At 42.5% G+C, this 21621-nt stretch overlaps 1 protein-coding gene across 16 annotated transcripts in view; it reads right to left on the reverse strand.

Moving 5' to 3' along the window:
- Positions 1–20719, reverse strand: part of celf5a (cugbp, Elav-like family member 5a) — a 200246-nt gene extending 179527 nt beyond the window's left edge. For 9 of the 16 annotated variants that reach the window (XM_085773952.1, XM_085773953.1, XM_085773943.1 and 6 more), the window contains exons 1-2: positions 20242–20699; positions 3141–3223 (exon numbers count right to left, since the gene is read on the reverse strand). In XM_085773952.1, the coding sequence (XP_085630078.1) occupies positions 3141–3223; positions 20242–20599 (441 nt within the window). In that variant the 5' untranslated portion in view covers positions 20600–20699. Of the gene's footprint in view, positions 1–3140; positions 3224–20241 lie in introns of all 16 variants that reach the window. The other 7 variants (XM_085773945.1, XM_085773944.1, XM_085773950.1 and 4 more) reach the window with 3 other exon arrangements.
- Between the last annotated feature and the right edge of the window lie 902 nt (positions 20720–21621).

Genomic DNA, 21621 nt, shown 5'->3' on the forward strand with positions numbered 1-21621 from the left:
TAAGGGGATGCTGGGCTGTGTGTGCAGCAAACACCGTCCCAATGCAGGTATCTGAGTTCATGCAGGCAGTACCCATAACTCCATATAACACTTAATTTGGATACTGTTATGGAGTAACAGTATCCATAACCAAACAAAACATTAAAATAATATATACCTTATATACCACATTTTTTGCTTCAACATGTAGCCAGAATGTCTTTAACAATGTATATATTACTATTGGTATTTTACAGCTGCTTCAAGTCTTTGTCATTGTAATTTTTTTCCTACACAGGATGTGCATCTACACACATGAGTAAACCAAAGGAAGTGAGGATACACACACACACACACACTGAAAGTGATGTGGTAGTCAAAAGCCAACAACATTCAATCATGGGTGCAGCAGTAGAGCGACAGATTACACAGCACACTGTGTTCTTCAATATATTAAAACATGAATTTCTACAACCCACATTTTGCACAAAGCAGATGAACAAGCTGTTTGTCTTCCTCTGAATATCTGACAAAGTAACTTGTTTGCTGCTCTAGGGGCCAGTTCAACTGTCATCTTTAGCTGCTGTTACCACCGGTAACCACAGGCTGATGCCAAATCAACCTGAAATTAAAGGTTTTAAATTTGAAGTTATTTTCCCTTGTCCGCCTTAACAAGGCAGTACTCGGGGGTTGGATGTTTTGCCCAGGGACATTACAGCAGGGTGCAGACCTAAGGCCTCCAGCTGGAGACTGAAATCCTAACAGTCAATCTCATAAATTCAAGCGTGTTTCTGTGTACTGTACTGTATGCAGTAATGAGTGTCTGCACGCTGGTATCAATGTGTACACAGGCATGTGTTAATGTGGAGCGGGGGGCTTGTTTTCTTTGTGCTCGGAGCTTGTTGGTACAGTTTCCCAACATGATTCTAGGATTGTGTGGTGCTTTGTCATTAATTCCGATTCAAAAATGTGAAATATCGTACTGTATGTCGATGAGTAGCCACACCCGCCAAGGCTCTTCAGCTCAAGAGCAGCAAGGCAGGGGTTAATGACAAAACGCAGACATTAAAAACTCATAACTCATCTCTGGAGAATTCGTAGTTTACATTAATTACACCATAGCCCCTGGCAAACTGCATATCAAGCAGGATTCTGCAAACAAACAACTGGCATATCTAGTTACCATCAAGCAGTGAGGCAACAGGGGTCATATCGCAAAAGATTTAGGAGCAGGGAGGCTCAAGAGGGAAGGACAGGGGAGCAACGGCAGGCGGTCGGGCAGAAAAACACACAATGTAGCATTACATTTCTACATTATGCTGCGTCCTAACATGCATCCTAAAACTGACGATTTTTTATTTAGAAGTTCCTCCTCAGCGGTCGGTCCATCAGGTCTGGGATGTTTAGGGAAAGCCAGCAGACTAACAGTGATGAGGCGAAGCTAATGTCGTACCTGCCTGTGCTATGAGTGGTTAAAGCATCGCAGCACACCATGCCTGCATGCGTTTCCCCCGGACCAGTGGTGTTTGCGCGTGTGAGTGAAGTTGAAGTGAGGGGAACGGCGGAGCAGCCTCGTCTGTGAGGCCTGACACCCGTCAATGTCTGCCTGTTACATTTCTATGACACGCTCTGTCTCAGGAAGAGCAGTGGCAGTGGAGCAGTGGGAGAGAGGGGAGACAGGCAGAAGTGGGGTGGACAGCGCCGGGTGGGGTGGAAGAGGGGGAAGTCGACAGAAGGGCTAAAGCAGGACTGAAAGGTACTGTACAAGGAAAAGGGTTTTTATTTCTCACGAGTGGTAAAACGGCAACGCTCAGAATCACTGGATGTGTGTGACGAAGCTCTCTGCAACAAGGATGGATTCGATCACTCTATACGTACTCTGTGCATCATGGCTGCACGATCAGTAATTCTTATAGTTTCTGTTATTGCTCTATTCAGATGATTGTTAAACCGTCACGAGCCCAGATGGTTTGGAGATCTGCTCTTCCGTCAGAACAGACCAGGAAAAGGAGGGGGAGCAGGAAGGAGCATGAGACTAGTTAGCGTCTGTGTCTGTGCCATCATTGCCCCTAATTTATATATTCAGTGCTGATATTAAAGATGTGAATGAGAAACTTACTAGAAAGCCAGACCACACGCAAAAAACAGAAAAACAAATCAATCCCTCGTTTGTTTTAACACATTGCTAACCTCTCATGAACACATCCTCTGGCATTATGTGCAATAACTTTTTCCCCCTCCGTTCCCTCTTTCTTCCATCTTATTATTCAAATGCAGAGGAAAAAGAGGAAAATAATGTCCCCCAGCCTAACGCTTGGCTAATTTGCAGGATAAACGAAACAACTTGTTTCTCAAGAAAGCCACCAGAAGAAAAAAAAAAAAAGATGTTGGTGGCGGTAGTTGCATTTGCATGTTTAATCTGAAGCATGTGGGCCGGGTTTCTCAGCTCTTTGTCTTCCCTCAGAGGGAGTCTGGTGGGTGAGGGGTGGTGGGTGACTTAATCTTTACTGATGTTTCTCCCTGGTGGAGACTTGGTCTGACAATGTTAAGCCACACTGCCTCCATGGGGAGCCACTTCTACCCACTCTGCTGCCTTCCCTCTGTCATTGTCCTGACACTAATCAGATCTCATACACACACAACTATGCACAGAGGTGTACACAATGACATAAATATGCAAAAACGCAGGTGAAGACTAGCTTAATAAGCACTAATTAAAGAGCAATAGGGTGAGTTTCTCTTCATCAGATTAACTTAATGAATCAAAACTCCATCTAAAATATTGTGTGCTGACATCAGCTTTCCAGAAATACAGAGCTTTGCCCCCCGAAAAAAAAAAAAAACTGTCATTCTATGCTATTGCTTCGAAAGTATGAGGCAGAGTGGGTCGGATCAATGCTGGCAATATCCCCTAGAGGACAGGCACATGGAAAAGTTGAAACCAGGCCTTCAAAAGGCTGAGCTATTGATTGAATTGCTTTCCAAAGTGTTTTTCATCTCTGGGACTATACAAGGAGAATGCCGGCTGGTGTGCAGCCGGGTGCAGATGGCATGGCTGACCACCATAGAGAGAAAAGAGAGGGAGAGAGTGAAAGGAGGAGGGATGAGAGAGGGTAGCGAGAGAGTGAAAGAGAGAGAGAGAGAGAGAGACAGACTCTTACCCCTGGCAGTGTTTTCTGTTCATGGAGGGCATTCTGGGCTTTGATGGCCGACTCTCGGGCGCAGTAGGTGAGGAATGCACAACCTGCAACAGAGATACAAAACATTATGAATCTCATAGAAATCGGATACATTATGAGGATTAAGTAAACATCAATGATACATACTGTATAACATTTAGGAAATCATGTACTGCTTTAAGAGAAATATCAACAGTAATTATTAAAATTCCAAAGAAATTGGACATCAAAAACATTTACAGTTGTTCTCAATTGCTAAAACACTAAACCCTGTTGTCTGAACCAAATTCTCAGTTGCCTGAACCCACTGATTGAAACAGTCACTCTTTTGGCAAAACCATCAGCACTTTTCACCTGTTTAGACACATCTCACCAACACATTTTCATTGTGATGCACCTGTGTTGCAAAATGCTGAGCACAGGTGGCAAAAGTCAAACACAAGTAAATCACAAGTTTCACCGGTTGAACACAACAACTCAAAATTGATAACACTTGTGTCCAATGATGTGAGGGCACATACAGTATACTGTAAGCCAGTTCAGGATGAAGTGTGGCCTGACCCAGTACAGAGAAATGATGCTGTGGCTGAGTTATGCACTTCTCATTTCTATATTTTTGTACTTTATTTTTACGTAGGCTTACTGTATACAAGTGCTAAATGCACAAGATTTCTGTTTGTTTTTGTACTGTACAAGTGCTACGTGTAAATGCACAAGATTTCTGTTTTTTGTACTCCTTTTTTTTTTTTTTTTACAGTACTATGTACAAGTGCTAAATGCAAAGGTTTTTTGTTTTGCAAGAGGAGAAGATGAGAGAAGAGAGGATGAGGGAGGGAGGGATGAACTGGGAAGAAAAAAGAAGAAGGAAGGAAAAGGGGATGAAATGGACGTGGGGAGGGAGGGAGGAGGGTGAAAGAAAGGGAAGGAGAGAAGTGCTACAGTGTAAATGCACATGTTTTTTGTTTTGCAACATGCATTTAGCCTACAGTGAACGATAAACATTTATTTCTACAGCTTCATGTGCTGAGCGTTGTGTTTTCTATTTTTCTATGTAGTGTTTAGTGACTGCTCAGTAGTGTTTTTAATTTTGATTGACTCGGGGCACGATTTGACAACATAGTTCAGTTTTGGGCACAGATTGAACTGTTTTGAGGTGAAAGTTTGGTTTTGCAAGAAGAGTCTGAGGTTTTGTGAATGTAGCTTGAAAATTGGGGTTTGTGTTCACAGTTTAGAGAAAATGAGAGAAGCTTTCGACTACTGTAAGATACCAGATCTGTATAGAGGGACTCGTGAATTACTGAAAAACCACAAATCTCTTTGCAAACATATCTTGGAAAAAAAACAGAGCAAGTGAATGAAAACAGGCGAGCTTGCAATACACCAAGCTACATGTGGATTGTTTTCTATGGTGGCACCAGAGAGAGGAGAGAAAAAAAACAACACCGAATGAATATAGAATTCTTTGGATGAATTGCCAGGCCTGTCCATCCTCCCCATCCCCAGTAACATGTCCTGTCCACAGCTCAGAGCAGCCTGGGGGGGGGGGGGGTATCAGTGTAGAGATGGAAGGAGAAGGGAGGTATTCATAGAGAAGAAGTAAAGACAGGGCCTAGTGTTAAAATGTTAAAACTCTCCAGAGCGATGGCATTACTGCGAGGTACAAGTGTGCCTCCATGCATGCACATACGTATATACACACATACATCTGTCAAATTCACTGAGGAAGAGAAGAGAAGAGAAGAGAAGAGAAGAGAAGAGAAGAGAAGAGAAGAGAAGAGAAGAGAAGAGAAGAGAAGAGAAGAGAAGAGAAGAGAAGAGAAGAGAAGAGAAGAGAAACCAGATGGAGTATAGAGGCAATCATTTTCCCCCTGACTGTCTGAATAAATAGATTTGCTTGTGTTCTATTAATGAGGTTCATATGGGTTGCCATGCATCATATTTCTGCCACTCTGAAGATGGTTTATTAGCAGCCGCTGCATTTTGGATCTCATTTCAACAGCCACATGTATTCAGTGGGTGGTGATGTATTAAGTGCTTTTTTGTGGACAATATTTCTATCCATTTCCTTTTTTGTGTGTGTGTGAGATCGCTTTTATCCAGAAACATTCACCATCCATTTTTAGATAGATAATCATGTGCCTGTGTGTGTGTGTGTGTGTGTGTGTGTGTGTGTGTGTGTGTGTGTGTGTGTGTGTGTGTGTGTGTGTGTGTGTGTGTGTGTGTGTGTGTGTGTGTGTGTGTGTGTGTGTGTGTGTCTTTTTTTGCAATGCCAATAACCCTTGCACTTTAGATATGTCTCCACTGTAACCCCCACAGGGCTGCATCAAAAAGCAGGGTTAAAATGCCATGTCAGTCATTGATCCATTGATTGACCTGTAACCTGTCTTGCAGCTCTAAACCTGTCTGCACACATGTGTAAGTACTTTCACGCCCGCACATTTACATACATACAACTAATATCTCACCATTCTTATCAAAAGAACAATTATCGTTGTTCCGTTTCCTTAAGCTCCTCCTGACGTTCAGGATAGTGTCCTGTCAATCCTGTCTTGCCTTTCCAGTATGGGAAAGACAAACAGTGATGAGGTCTGTCCAAGGTCGTAGGACATAGCCCTCCCGTAGCCTCCCTTGTCCAAGCCCCTCTAACCCTAATGATTTCTAATGGCCACCAGGCAAATCACTCAATCACTCACACCGCTGTCTAATTTCCTTTCTCCATTCTCCGTCAGCTTAAGAAATACCATGAATGCACAAATGTTGTTGTTGTTTTGTGATTGTTTGTCTATTAGTTTGTTTCTCAAAGCGGGTGAGGGTAATAGGAGGGAATGGCTGCATTTTCCTGCTTGTTTTTCTCCCTTTTTCTCTCTCTCTGGGCTCGTTGTTGTTGGTTTTCTTGACAAATGCTGGGCCCCCATCTCTGAATAAGAAACAAGCATTTTGCATTACAATCACAAACACGATTTATTTGTTAATGTGCAATGCACTGGGCATTGAGAATAAATTAATAACAAACACAACACTGGCAAACAAAAGAGAAACATGAACTCCATTTAAATGTGATTCTGCGCTCTTTAATGTATGGCTTAAAAAGAATTTGCAGGCCACAGGCGAAAAAGCTTTAACAACTCCATAATAGGAATCCAAACACGTACAAATTGCCACTGCTGCATTGCATACCAAGTGCAAAATTGTGAGTGGTGGTGGGGGGGGGATGATGAAATTGTTTGAAACACAACAAAAAGCCACTGTAATCGGAGCCTGCTGACACAGCAGTGGGGGAAGCCTTCCCACTGTGAGGAGATGATCCTCTGCATCATCTGATAGAAACCTAAAACAGCCTGATCTCACATGATTCCAGCTCCAAAGAGGAGAAATTCCTGCTTTTTCCCCTTTGCTCCCCCTTCGTTCATTTCTCCTCTCCCTCCACGATTTCTTTCTCTTCACCAACGCCGACTCCGCTCCACTCATCTCCAATTTCTTAGTGATAATTTCTACGTGTGGAAAGTGTGTGCACTAGGAAATAGGACTGAGGCTCTCCATCTCCTCTGTGTTGAATTGGCATGTAATTAAAGAGTCTTACATGGCAGAGAGAGAGAGAGAGTGAGTGAGGCAGAGTGTGCAGTAGGAACTACTGTATAGCTCCGGTGACAGAAGCCATTTAGATTCACAGTGGCCCAGGCTCTCCATTACCTGAACTATGTGGATCTGTTTCTAGTATGTGTGTCAAGTTTACAGGTCTTATATATCAAAACACGCACATCTGATCCTCTTACCACTTGTTTTAGGCACACAATTAACACAGTGACTGAACTCAAATCCATACCGCATACGCAATGTACTACTGTATGTAATACGCGCACAGTTAGTGCCTCACAAAAGAATGCACTTCTCTGCACTTAAAGGAAATGATCTGAACATCGCTTCTCCACTGCAGATTTGAATTTCATGAGGAGAAAGTATTTACTTAGATTTTAAATATGTTTAGATTTAATACTTAATTTTGTTTTGCAGCGTGCTCCTGGAGCAGTATCCCTACCATACACAATTTGTTTTTCTGCAGCTGTGAGCAGCTCCTTAATTTCCTTTGAGCAGTGCTCTGTGGGACATTAACGTCAGTCAGCGTCAGAAAGTCAAGCTGATTTTCAAGGCAAGCTGACATCTTTGATTGCATTTTATTTTTTCATGCACTTAGTGCATTCACACTTGAAAACCTGCTTAAAATTAGTATGCACCAGACGCCGACCAGACACATAAACACAGGGCAGATGCATTCAAAAAAATATGAGTGCACTCCAGCTGCTGCTACATGTTTAACTCATGTCATCCTCATCAGTCTACAACACTAATGGAACAGCGACTACAGTCCTGTCACCTCTGTTCATTCATTCATTTCATTCATTTATTTAGATCTCCATTAGCTTTGGCAAAGGCCATCGCTATTGAAGACCAGAGTGTCAATAATGAACAGTTCTGCAGGTTTCTCCTGCAAATACTGTTAGGACACAGTCACGGAGATGAAAACGCAACTCAGCTCCAAGAGATCAATTTCTTCAAAATACATCCACACACTGCTCCTTGAGACTGGCATCAATAATGTGACATGGGCGCTTCATGGGGACGCATTACCAAGGTAAGTGAAACCTGCCACGGTGTTGTTCCTCTAGGAAAAGCAATCAGTACCACATCATACTCTGATCATTTGCCCACAGTGCAGCTACCCCTGATTTGGCACACGAGCCATTAAACAATGATTTATGAAAATCAGTGTTTAAGCTACTGATACTTTGCCCCCAAAGCCAAAAACATTCTGTCTCTCATTCATTCCTATAAATAATCTAGTTTGTGGATTAATTTGAAACAAAACATTGCTGGACCTAAATGGCATTTAACGGAAGGCCAGAACGCATTACCCTTAATCAATTAACTTTCAGAACTTTTGATAATAAAAGCATTGAACACACTCACTTGGGAAATACAAATACACAGCACATCAATCAAATGAATAGCTTTAATTAAAAAAATAATGAGAGGAGAAAAAGATCAGTCTCCGTGACATGTTCTGCCATCTATTCACTGTTTTATCGTAGTGTTTTATACTGTGTATTTATTTAGCAGCTTGTTGAAGTTACAGCTAAGCACAAAGAAAACTCCACAGTGGCACATGTAACGATCAAACACTGCTGTCACCTCATTGGCCCACTCAAATTAGCTCTATGGGCATCAGTGTCCTGGCCAGAAATGCTGGACTGCATATTGCGGAATGCGGAGTAATTCCATTCTAAAAAGAAAAGTAAAGCATTGATCAAAATGGATCATTATAGAATAACAGATAACACTTCAGGTTAAGGCAATTTTGTTCCTCTCTTACCTATTAGGGTGCAATGTAAGAGTGCTGTAAGGCTGTGGCTAACAAAGTTAACCCAGCAGAGCAATTACTAAATGTTTAGAGTTTAAACACAGTTACTAGAGGTCTTGAAAGTTGTACTGTTAATTCACTACCTAGTAAAATCACTAAATCTTTGGTTACTTCACTGAGTAACTTCTGTCTCCAAACTCACTGTGTGAAATCCAAGCAGCTTTTCTGAAAGTAATTATTTTTCAAAATGGCCACTCGAACCTCTGTGGGCTAACAAATTCACTGCACTTCTTTTTTCCAAATATCCATAAATAAGGTGGCAGAGAGGCAACATAATGTAACTTTTTGTTTGGCACTTGTTATATTTATTTGCTTGTTTCATTTTTTATTGATTTGTTTGTCTGTATTTTTTTATATGCAGTGTCCCACATGGTGGAAATGTTCTTTAATACCTTTTCACACAACAGCCTTCTGCCTCAGCAGGTAATGAAACTGATCCATCCAAACAAGGCCGTGAATAGATTCATTCGTGCCTGCCACTATGGCGTCTGACTGCCACAAGCTGTGACGTCAAGCAGGGGCTCAATGTGAACGTCCTACTTCTTCATTGGCATTGGGCATAAATCATGTACTGCAGAATCGTCAAATATGAATGCAATGCCTAGGAGACCTGGCTGCTTTAAACCACAACCTCTCTCTTTTCACCCCCCCACCCCCCACCCCCTCTCCCTTCATACCCTCTTTGCTCCCTTTTCTCCAACTCCTTGCCCCAGAGGAGCCAAGCTGCCCCGGTGTAATGGAAAAGTGTGAACTTGCTCTCGATGTGGCATTTCCTTGGCCAGAAAGTGTGATGGTAGCAGAAACCGAGCCAGTCCTGGCACCGGTCTCGCCTGCTCCCTCACACATCATTTGCACTCTTTGGAAAATGCTATCACTGTGGGTAGATTACTTGCTTACTTCATTTACTGCCATGTGGGGCTCCGGGGAAACTGATAGCCTTTTTTTTTTTCAGCGGGGTCGGAAGCTGAAACACACATCATCAGCACTGATACAATGTGATTATGACCTGAATCATTGCCAGCCAGGGAGGCAGGAGGCTCAGTGGCGCAGATTGACCGTGAGGGGGGTAATCAGTCTGGTCTCGGAGAAGCTTTTAACTCATATAATCACTCCCTCACCTTTGGAAGAAAAAAAAAGACCCCCGATCTGTTCACACACTCAAACAATCACGCCCATGTTCAGGGAGACGGGGGGTGGAACAGACAGAGATGTATAATAAAGAAGAAGAGCTGGTGCACGGAGTTGGCAGGGACTTTCCAAAATCCTCTCACTCATTGTTCTGACAACAATATTTTCTCTGCCCAGGGCTAATGGGCTTGTAATGAACGCTGTAATATAAGCAGTAGCCTAGCGTAACCTGTAAACCTTAATTAAGTCAGACAGCCACCTTAAAGTGAGCCAGCGACTGCGCTCAGTCACAATCTCCTGATCCTGAAGCTAACTACACTCCTCCATCACTCCTTCATCAATCACTCCATCCTTTCATCTCTGCTGCGTCCGGCTTCAAATCCTCCTCCATTTCTCCTTTCACTACCCCTCCCATAATCCCTTCACCTTGAGCAATGGCTGGGGGGAGGATGAACGTCGCAGAGCACCGGGGAGCATCAGTGTCCATCATGAGGGCGAAAAATAGTCCCCCGGACCCTCCCTGGTATCCTCTCTGACCTCCTGAGTAGGAGACCTCAGGCATTGATTTGTTGCTCCTCGCTCACATAGACTCCACTAGCCTCCGAGTAGCAGTCAAACAGATCCATAGGCAGCGCGTCCCCAAGGACTGCCCGCGCACCAGCGTCAACACTGGTGTGTATTTACACAAATGTAGCCTATACATGCGCATGTTACTGTGCGGTGTGCGTCGCCTAATGAGTGTGACAAATGCAATAAATTCTTTCTTGAAATGCTCGGTCCATGTTTCAGGATCAATACTAGGGCACGGGAGCCATCATACTGTAACAATGCAGGAAGACGCATGTCTGACAACTTCACACTTCACCATCTATTGCGTGGCACTGAGGTTAAACAGTTCTCTCAAGGCATAAGTGGTGCTCCATATATAATCCAACTGTAGAGCATTTCTCTCAAAAGCTCACATATATACACTTGTGACAATGCAGTGTAGGCGGAGAAGTGTAAAGACGACTGAAAACAGTAACACAGTTGCAACAACTTCCTGATGAAGTTCTAAGATAATGCTTTTTGGCAGTAGGCGCAGTTTTGGGAGAGGATGTGATCGACTGCAACTGACCGCCCACTCCTATTGGTCTGAACTCTGTCAGTGTGCGACTCTGGGTAACACTTACAGCACTTTGGCACCTTCCACTGTGCTACAGCCCTTAAGGCCAGCCTTGGCTTTTGTAGACTATTTGGGTACTCCTTCGGCTCTTAATGTAAAGCCAGAGCCAAATCTATAAGTACATCTAGAGGCCGGAAACCCCCGATGAGCAAGCTAATTGACACTGTTAATGGATGGGGTTTTGCAGAGGTGTAAATAATGTGTAGATTCACACTCGCTGCGTCCTGCTTTGTTACTTCTGGAAGGAAGGCCAACGAGAGTTTACCTGCCAAGTCCCGTCTCTCTCTCCAGCCCATTGTCCCTCCTCCTTCAGCCAAGTCTGCTTGGGCCAAGGGATTCTCTCAGAAATCAATAAAAGCATCTCTGAGCACCCCCAACGAGAAAGTCAGAAAACTGCATCTCCTCCTCTTCATGTGCTGGAGCAACCTCTTAGAAAAACAAACAAGTCCAGGCAAAAGGAAATAATAAAATTACTTTCACTTGGGTCACACCCATTTCCCTACTGCTTTAGAGCACAATACAGTGCACCGTTTCACTGACGCCAAGTCTTCATGTCAGGCACCTGACTGGCATATTCGGCGCAGCGCTCCTAACAATGCTTGCCCTCGTTCTAAAGGTGAAAAGCATTTAAACCTTTGAGACAGATCAATTGATCATGCAAAGCCACAATCATAGATGACTGGCAGCTGCAAACTGACTGTGGACTGAGAGATGGATCAGGTTTTCAGTCACTTTGATTTTACAAATTGAAAGATACCTTTAAAGACGGAGCTTCAAAGGCCCAGAGGTTGTCTGGATGGAGTGATTGAAGGAGGAATAAGGAAGAAAGACATGTGAGGAGGAGAGAAGCCATTACCCGGCTGTACCACACACACACACACACACACACACACACACTCACATTCCTCTTCATTATGCTGCTATACACCTTGAGAGGAAGCACTAACACATATTTTCAATTATGTTTTGCATGGAGAAAAATACGACTTTGTGTCCTTGTCTCTGCTTTCTTTCTTTATTTCTTCCTTTATTTGCCTCATGTCACCACTGAGCTGGAGAAGAGTAATAATTAACACTAATGATCTGACTAACAAGCAGGCACCAGGCTGTTACGTAATTGAATTGACGTATATTTCCTTGTAACCACATTCAGCCTCCAGGATGGATAGATAGATAGATAGATAGATAGATAGATAGATAGATAGATAGATAGATAGATAGATAGATAGATAGATAGATAGATAGATAGATAGATAGATAGATAGATAGATAGATAGATAGATAGATAGATAGATAGATAGATAGATAGATAGATAGATAGATGACTCTGAAATGAATCCAAAGAGCAGGCAAAATGATATGAAAACCCATCAGCCATTAATTAATCTGAGTAGTCTTTTTTAATTAAGCCAGATCTACCGTTGAATAGTGAACCACAGATCGGGTGCCATGTTGGAACTCGCATAAAGTCCACATGCTCTGCTCATTCAACCAAATTACCATTTGATCATCAAAAAAGAAACACAAATTCCGTCTTTCATCCGTCTCTTCTTCACCATTTGGCTTTCAATTTGTTCCTATCACACTAACAGGAAGTGGACCCCGATGCATCTCCAGTACAAAGCCCCTGACCAGTTTGTGTCTCTGGCAATAAAGCACAGAGACTGTTAGCTACAGCGCTGCTCCTTCAGTGGGGAAGATAGATGGAAGGAGTGGGGGGCTGTGGGGGGTGTCTATGTGATGGGAGGGTCGGTGCTGGGGATGAGGGGGACGTGGCCCTACAGTCGCCCACAGATGCTCCCTCTGTCTCTCCCTCATCCTCTCCCTCCTTATGAGCGCAGTATGGGAGCAGTCTTTTGGGGGAGGCTGGCAGGCAATCAGTGATGTCATGCCAGCAGTGCAGCGATGGCAGCTTAACCTATTTTCGGAAATACCACAGAATTTCTATTTATAACTGTGCTGAGCAGCATGTATCTTCACACATCCCTCACGGACCTGAGCATTCATAGACGTTTTCCAATCTAAAATGTGTCTTCCTCACAAGAAAGGGGGGGGGGGGGTACCTTAATGTCTAGGAGAAAACAGGTCCTAATGTGGATGGTGCTGTTTACTGTTGTCATAATTGCCATTTAGGGAGGTAATGTGGAGAATTATCACGTTGTTGTTTTTTAAAAAGTGACATTTCTAGCATCTTATATTTTGTTGCCTGAACTAATAAGATCATTTTAATTATTGTGTGTTGTATTTGAGGAACACTAACAGTAAATCACCTCTAAGACCACTGATAGAAGTAGCAGTATTAGCATAAGCAGCACTAGACATAATAATGAAATAACTACTACTAGTGCTACCGGAGGGATTTTCTCATGAAAACAGCTTTTAGGTGATTATTTTATACATCTGCCAAACTTGGCCTCTGCTCCACACGTCCTCCTCCACCCCCCCCCCTCCCCGCTGCCCAAACAGCTCTCAACCTGTCAGAGGGATCCTCCATGTCCCAAGCTGAGCCATCACTCTATTCTCCCACTGCCTTGGGATAAAAGCAACCATTTGTTTCTGCATCTCTGACAAACACTTCATCTTTTCCCCTCCACTTATCCATCTGTCCATACATCCATTGTTCTGTGCCCATGTGTCTGTCTGTCACTGGCCTTGCAGGCCCCGCTGCATACATGTGCCATCCTCCCTGTCCAATTCCTCTCTGTCACAGTGGGCCGTGTGACAGAGAGGGATCGAGTGACACTGCTAAGTCATACCCGCTCGGCTTTGTGTTCACGTGCACTCTCAGGGAGATACATGTACGACATTTATGCATTGTTCATTCACACCAGCATCAAGGGCTCAACCATTTGGCAATCAGAGAGATGTGACAGCTTGACTAATCTGTGATTGTTTTTTGGCCAAAACATGGGGGTTAGCGAGCCCTCCAAGGGCACAGTACTATAAGGCAAGACAAATAACTTATTATTTTCCAGGCTTGTACAAGGCTTTATCGCATGAGTTCTCCTGAACCATTCCAAAATGGAGAGGGATTATCACAAAACATTGCATTAAAATCTCCTCTCTCCCCTCTCCCTTGTTATTTCATTTTCCTTCTAAAATGAATCTGTGCCCAGTCAGGCTCAAACACAACATTAAAGAGCTCATGCTATTCTAACAGAAACCACCAGCCCCCTCCTCCCTCCCTCCCTCCTTCCCTCTTTTTTTCCCCCTCTGTGCCTTTATAACCCCCCCTCAAAAGAGTACACTCTGCTCTGTAGGCAATGGCACTCTCTGCTAAGCTGCCCATACAAAATAGATAGGCTTCTATCCCTCTATTTAGACTAAGGAAATAGCTGTGACCTTTGTGTATGAACAAGAAGGCGGCACTCTTCCAGCGACTCTACCTTTGCGAGAGAAATGTGACCTGAAACAAACCGAAAATAATTCAACCAAACATCCTCTCAGTAGAATCTACAAATCCTGTCAGCACAGAAAGAGGAGAATACACTAAGAACTTTTTAATGAAGTCAAATTGAATTCCTTTCTTGTTACATTAACAACGTCAATGATGTTTCGAACATTAATTAATATTAGAGAGCCAAAATAAATAAACATGCAAAAAGATTTTTTGGTCATTAATTAATAGTATAGTGCTATTTTTCAGGCTACATACTGGTAACAGCAGCAACATCATTAACACGTTAATTCTTTTTTTTTACATATATTTTTTGGCTTTTCATGCCTTTACTAGATAATGCAGTTGAGAGAGACAGGAAAAGGGGAGGCATGCAGGATTCGAACAGGGCCGTCTGCAGTGAGGACTTAAGCCTCTACACATGGGGTGCCTGCTTAACCTCCTGCACCACTTGGTGCCCCTAAAACATCAATTCTATATGGAAATACCACGTCAAGAAAGTATAAGAGTGAATTGATCAGATAGCTGAATGCCTTGTCTTTCAGAACAAACACAAGCAATTAACATAATGTGTCCAAACATGACACTGTTCACTAAGCCCACAATCAATCCACAACCACTACAGAGCTTCTACATAAATACACAAGTACTGCAGGTTTCACCAAGCAGGAACTCTGCATCGGTCCATGTTTTCCCTGAAACCTCACAGTACATCCTCCCATGTCTATCCATGCTCCAGACACCCATTAACAGCAAACATATTCCACAAAGGTCAGGGAGTAAAGGCACTTCCAATATACTGAAAGCAAAATATACTGCAAGCCATAATGAATGTTGCATTGGTGCAGGAAATCAATCCATCTGAAAGGCTCTCTTGGGCAGGGATTAAGGGGAAAGAAACGGAGACAGAATAAAAGCCAGGTGAGTTTGGTGTGCGGACACTAACCTCCAGCAGAGCGCGGCCTTGTCGGCATCCAGAGATTGGTAATCTCCTTGGAAAACCAACAGAAAAGGAGGAGAAGAGAGAGAGAGAAAGAGGCAGCACTCCTCATCCTGAAGTCAAGGCCCATAGCGCCTGTCAGTACCAGTTGAGCTGCTGCATCTTTTATGAGGAAAGCCCTGTTGCTTATTACAATATTTACAGACGTTTAAAGATTGCGATGCGAGTGCTGTTGCTGCATTAGCTTGGCTCGGTGGCCTTCGCTCACTAGCCCTGACAGAAGATTTTATTCCAGATTTGTTAAATCGAATCACTGCACAAAACTGCAAGGAGACTGATAATTGTTTTCCCTGCCACTCAGCGTTCCCGTACGCAGGTGGAATGGAATTTAACTCTTCTTAAAACCTCTATGAAATTGCTTCGTTTCTTTAGCAACCACACAACGGTCATATGGGCAGAGAGCCCTGTGCCTCACTGATGTCTATTAAATGAATAAAATAACGGTGTGTCTGTGTGTGTGTGTGTGTGTGTGTGTGTGTGTGTGTGTGTGTGTGTGTGTGTGTGTGTGTGTGTGTGTGTGTGTGTGTGTGTTATCCATGTCACTTCTACAGCTCTGTTTATGGTCTGTAAGTGAATTTACTCCATCTGTTTCCTCAGGGGGAATGCTGTCCTACAGCAGTGCAGTGATCTTTGACTTCCCATAAGGAACCCGCAATATGGAGACGTGTAGATGCACTCACACTTCATCATATCAAAGAGGAGAGAGAGGACTCAACAAGCCTGCGCTTGCTTTAATCAATGCTAATGCCTTTCGGGTTTAATTATATATAGGAAAACTTCAGTCTGATATTAATACCATGTCATTGGTTTGATGCATATGCTGCCTTTAAACTATTTCTATTTCCTTCCTTGTCTCCTTTTTATTGGGAGGACAACCCACGGAGGAATGCTATCCATCAGACTGACTCAGAGGGAGAAAAAAAATAAAAACTTGAATAAATATTTCATTAGATTATTCTGTGATTTACTGTGCTTCTGCTTGGCTGAGGTCTACGGCAATATCTCTGGTCCATTTATAAAGGCATTAACACAATGATACCCGACACTAGCTTAATATTGATACTGGGCTGCCTTTTGCCGGCAGATTGGAGCAGTGTAGGGATTGTTTTGTTTGTGTGTGCTGAATCACACCTGCAGGAAAAAACACAAACTTTTCTTCCTTCTCCATCTGTCACCATTGAGCGCATGTTACTCAACTGTATGAAGGAAGATTAGTCGATCCCGACCAAACTCATAAAATATAATCTGTCATGACAATTAGAGAAAGTCAACAAAACTCTGCCCTGAAAAAGATTCAGCATCTGACAGCACATTCGGTTTTTCAAAGGAGAACTGCCGATTTGAAAATAGAGCCGGAAAAAAAAAAGAATCAGTAAAAGAGCAGCCTAAACACATGAAAAAAATAAGACTATGCGATTAGCCTTGGTTCCTCAGACATCATGCATGTGCATAAACATTAAAGTGTGTATTCTGCATGTGCTATAAGTGGAAGCTAATTAGAGCCAAGGGGAGAAGTTTTCACAGACTGTGATAAATTCAACATCAGGAAATCCTCTACCTATTAATACCAATTGGGCGACAATAATTGGCAGGCCATCGACAGCGTGGGCAGAATTAATCATTTGAAGAGGCAGACTAGACTGAATTTTTAATTGGCAGAGGCAGCCACTGTTTAGGGAGGCAACCAGCTGATCACCCAAGAGACTGCTGCTTCAGACAATGCACATTTGCTAATCCTCTTGAGTCAAGTTATTATGGCCATGCATTATTATCACGCTTTACAAACTAATTCCATGTTTTCCCTCATGGATTACCAAGGGAGAAAAAAACAGTTGCATAACAAAAGAGGAAATAATAAACGCACAAAGCACAATGTGGATGAAATGAAAATGACAGAATAAGTGCAATGACTACAAATGCACGACACTTAGTATGATGAAAATAGCGCGCGCTTGTGTATGTGTGTGTGTGTGTGTCTGTGTGGGTGGGTATGCGAGTGTGTGCGCGTGTTTATCCCTCTGTCCATCAGTGTATTTGTCAGTCTGAATATGTCTGTTTCCATCGGGATCCATATTCATAATCCTTTCTGCTTAATAACACGATTAACTATAAAATAACCTCATCAGAGATCATTGACATATTAGGGTTTGATTCTGTATTGTTAATTGCGTGGTCAGGATTCATTACACTCTAAGCCATTTAATTTCACTGACTTTTCTAAAAATTAATTAGTTGTTTGTAAAAAAAATTCACTTTGAGAAGTACAATCACAATCAATGTTTCTCATATTTGTCCACTTGAGAGAGATAATCCCATAACTACATACATGTTGGTTGGTTTGTTTGTTTGTTTCAATTTATATATCTATTTATCGAACTCAGTAAATGACAACCCCACGTAAGATTCACATACAGTTCTTATACATGTTGCTGAGGGGATTTATTTTTCTATTGTATGCCCTATAAAGGGAGACTTCACTTTGTTACAAGTTGTCTTTAGCAAAATGCATTTCAAACTGACAAGGGACCTGAGCAGGGACTCATGGAGACTTTCACTGAATGCAGTCAGTACATCTCAATTTCAGTTTCTATAAAAATATTTTCTCTTCTTTTTTACTTTACTGATGCAATATATAAAAGCCACATGTAAATCATAAAAAAAGCAAAATAACTAATAATATTACAAATTCCACTTTTTTTTTAATCATATAGCTGCAATTAAACCTGAATTTAACACAGATCCATCAAAGCTCTATTGTCTCTCCATCTAGGAGCCTAAATTCTCTTTGCCCTGACACCGTGATGAAGCGACAGTCACTCAAGAGCTAAAAACTGCAATCATTATGCAACATAGGGTAATGGCGTGATGGTCTATGTATGCACACACATGCACACGCTAGCACATACCGATGAATGCCAAATGAGTGCTATACTGAAAAAACTGTCTTCCTGCCTACAAGCTGACAATATCAACTTTAGGATCAGACAAGAGCGATTACCATCCAGGCATCTGGCTTCATGAAATATGTGACAATGTAATGCTCGCTCTATCTGATCTGAAACCTTCATTAAGTTTAACGTTTCGTGATCCACATGTGATGACACATTGCAGGAAATATTTTAGCTCTCCGTTGAATTTAAGCATGGGCATGCATATGAAAAAAATAATAAATAAGAGCTATATTCGTATATTTGTCTTATTCATTTGTATCACTTCAATTCCATTGGTGTTATTCTAACTGTAGTTTGTTTATCTCTGTTGAAATACTGTGTCCTCTGTCGTTTGGGGAGGACTCAACAGGCTACATGGGCTTTATTAAACCTCTGTGTAATGGTAACAAATTGCATATTTTCTGATGGTGGTTCTATATGTCACAGAAGACATGACATTGTTTGCAATGTTTGCAAATGGCATTTACATTACTGTCACAGATGGTTATTTGTCTTTTCTAAATGTCACTGCAAAAAAGGGGGGGTTATCTCCTGTACTAACATCCTTCACATATCCACATCAGCTCTGCAGGAGTGAAAGATGAAGAATCTAAAATGGCATTCAGAGAGAGCAGCACTGTGACAAAATGACAGTCGGGGTTATGTCTCTGGTCTCTGACATCTGTGGGGCAGTTTTAGATTCAGACATTAAACCATAAATGTTATGCAAAAAAAAAAAGAATTGAAGTGTGTCACAATTCAGTCTTTTCTTTCTTTTTTTCCCTCTCTCTGAATCATTAATAAAGATTTGCAAACAATAGCAACAGTGTATTGGCCCAGTTTGTTGAAAATATGATTACAGTGAAACCAATAATTCTGATGGTATCATGAATGTCTCCTAATGTCACTGTGTCATTATTTCAACCAACACACAGACACATAAAAATGGAGCCTAATTAATAAAAATAAAGTTTGTTGTATCAAAGTGCTGTGCTGATGAATGATGGATGACGATGAATGATGATGATGATGACGTCTACACTATCTACTGTGAAGAGGGGGGGGGGGGGGGGGGGAGTGCGTGCACGTATTGTGAAATGCTTTTTTTCTCTCTCTCTCTCTCTCCCACCCATGGCTGTGTGATCTCTGCCCCCCCCCCCCCCCCCCCCCGTATATCCTTGATAACCAACTTCATTATGGAAGGTGGAAGTTGTCAGCGTGTATTTGGTGGATTTCCACCCTCTCTCTCTCTGCCTCCCTCTGTCTTCCATTTCAGCGAGAAGCAGCGCAGCATCCCTGCCCACTCCACTCTCCGTGGCCACGTCCGTCATCTTGTGACAGTTCTTGCGCCCTTTGGAGACACCGTGGTACTGAACTGATTTCGCCTGTGTGTCGGGTTTTGCACCCAGCCCCGGCTCCACGGGAGATGTTGGATGAATAAATGATGCCGTCCCTCCGCAAGAGATGGGACTGGCAAGGGAAGGCTCTTTAAAAATGCATCCTCTCCGAGCGCCTCTGCCCCACTTAAGAGCGCGTTAAGAAAATACTCTCCGATAGCAATAAAATCAAATAAAACCGCGGACAACACACTGTCACCCTATCATTCCTCATAAGGAAGGAATTCACAATATATATTTTAAAAAAAAATAAAATGCCAATCTGGCTGCACGCAAAAGTGGAATTATCAAGATGGGAATACAAAAGGCTCAGGGAAATATTCAACCGCCTTCACATGTCAGAACTTAAAATAACAAACCAAACAACCAGAATGAGGTCAAAATGCCAAGCCTCATGAATGTTAGATGACAATATGTAGGCAATGATGCACATGATGACACTGATGAATATTTTGGGAAGAGCTACTAGACTGATCATTTCTGGATGAAGCCTGATAACGTGTTTAAAAAAAAAAAAAAAAAAAGTGACAGATATACACATTTTCCTTAAAAAACTATTTAACTGAAATCCGCTCTCAAGGCAGACGTAATAATAAGCAGTTATTAAGCTTTAAATGGGCCTCGTAGCCATTCGAGGGGCGACACGTTACCTTTGTGCATGCCGGTGTATCGGTCCTTGAGAACTGTCAGTTCGTGGATTTTCCCAAACTGTTCAAACAGGGGTTTCAGGTCTTTTTCTTCCAAGTTCCGCGGTATCTGCCCGATAAACAGCTTAATGGCATCTTGGTCTTTCATGTTGCCGCTCTCCGGATGAATTGAAATGGGTTCTGACCCGTTCATGGGTTTCGGAAATGTGATCTGAGGGTACTGGTGCTGATGTGGGATAAGAAGTAGTGGTTGTTGGGTCGGCGATGCCCCCGGTCCGGTGAAAACCAGGCTGGAGTGAGCGGGCTGGGGCTGCTGTGGATGGTGCTGCCTTCTTGTTTCAGTCTGAGTGAATCTGGCCATTCTGAGCTGGGAGCAGAGTGGATAATAATGACAACACACACACACACACTGTGAGAGAGCAAGCACTCAGCTGGAAACCAGGCTGACTTTCTATCCGACACACAACACACACGCACACACAGTACAAGGCAGAAAGGGAGTGATAGAGGCGGAATAAAACGCACAGCAGCGACATTAGACGCTCTGGAGCGCCACCCAGTGTCACTCTGCGGGTACTTCAACTCATGGAGGCTCATCAGTTGGCTCAGTGTAAACTGACATGTGGGCTCGGAGCAGCTTTTAGAGCAGGACTGACCATGTTTGTGGAGCACAATCCTTCATGGAGCTTTTTAACATTTGAGGAAAAGTGCAGGGGTCATGATGTCTCTTTTCTGTTCCTGCATCCAGGTCAGGCAGGACAGCCATCTTTTATTTTAAAAAGTAGGCTACTCCTGTACATTTGCTCAGGCTGATCATCCAGCATTTAAACTCCTGTTTATTAGATTGTTTTCGCATTGTTTTAGCTGTATTTTGTTGTTGTGCTGTTGTTGTTGCTGCTGGAGGTGGAACTACACATTTAAGCAGTTTGATCCACTGGTTCCCAATACGTAGCTTGAACCCCTACAAAGGTTCCTAAGATAAATCTGAGCTGTTGTTAGATGATTAATGTGACAGGAAAGAAGAAACATTATGTTTTGCCATTATGTGGAGTCTACTAGTTTAAATGTCAAAGTATTTTCCATGAAAAGGTCAAAAACAGTGTATCCATTCGTTCTTTCCATTTTCAATTGACAATCAAAAATCAGAAAAATTAAAAAGTGACTGTTTTTTTTTTTGTTGTTGTTATTTTTTAAAAAATATAATACTAAAAACATTTTTAATATTTTCAATTTGAGGTTCCGATCAATATAAAATGGAAAAACAGGCCACAGGACCCAGGACCGAATTTGATTTTGATATACAATTGGTCATGTTTACAAGACCCGGAAATTGTTCTGCATGTGACAGTTGTATAGGAAGAGGGCTGATCTGACTTCAGTTTC

The sequence above is a fragment of the Trachurus japonicus genome, chromosome 4 (assembly GCF_045865225.1).
Source record: "Trachurus japonicus isolate A0001 chromosome 4, Traja_1.0".
NCBI lineage: Eukaryota > Metazoa > Chordata > Actinopteri > Carangiformes > Carangidae > Trachurus > Trachurus japonicus.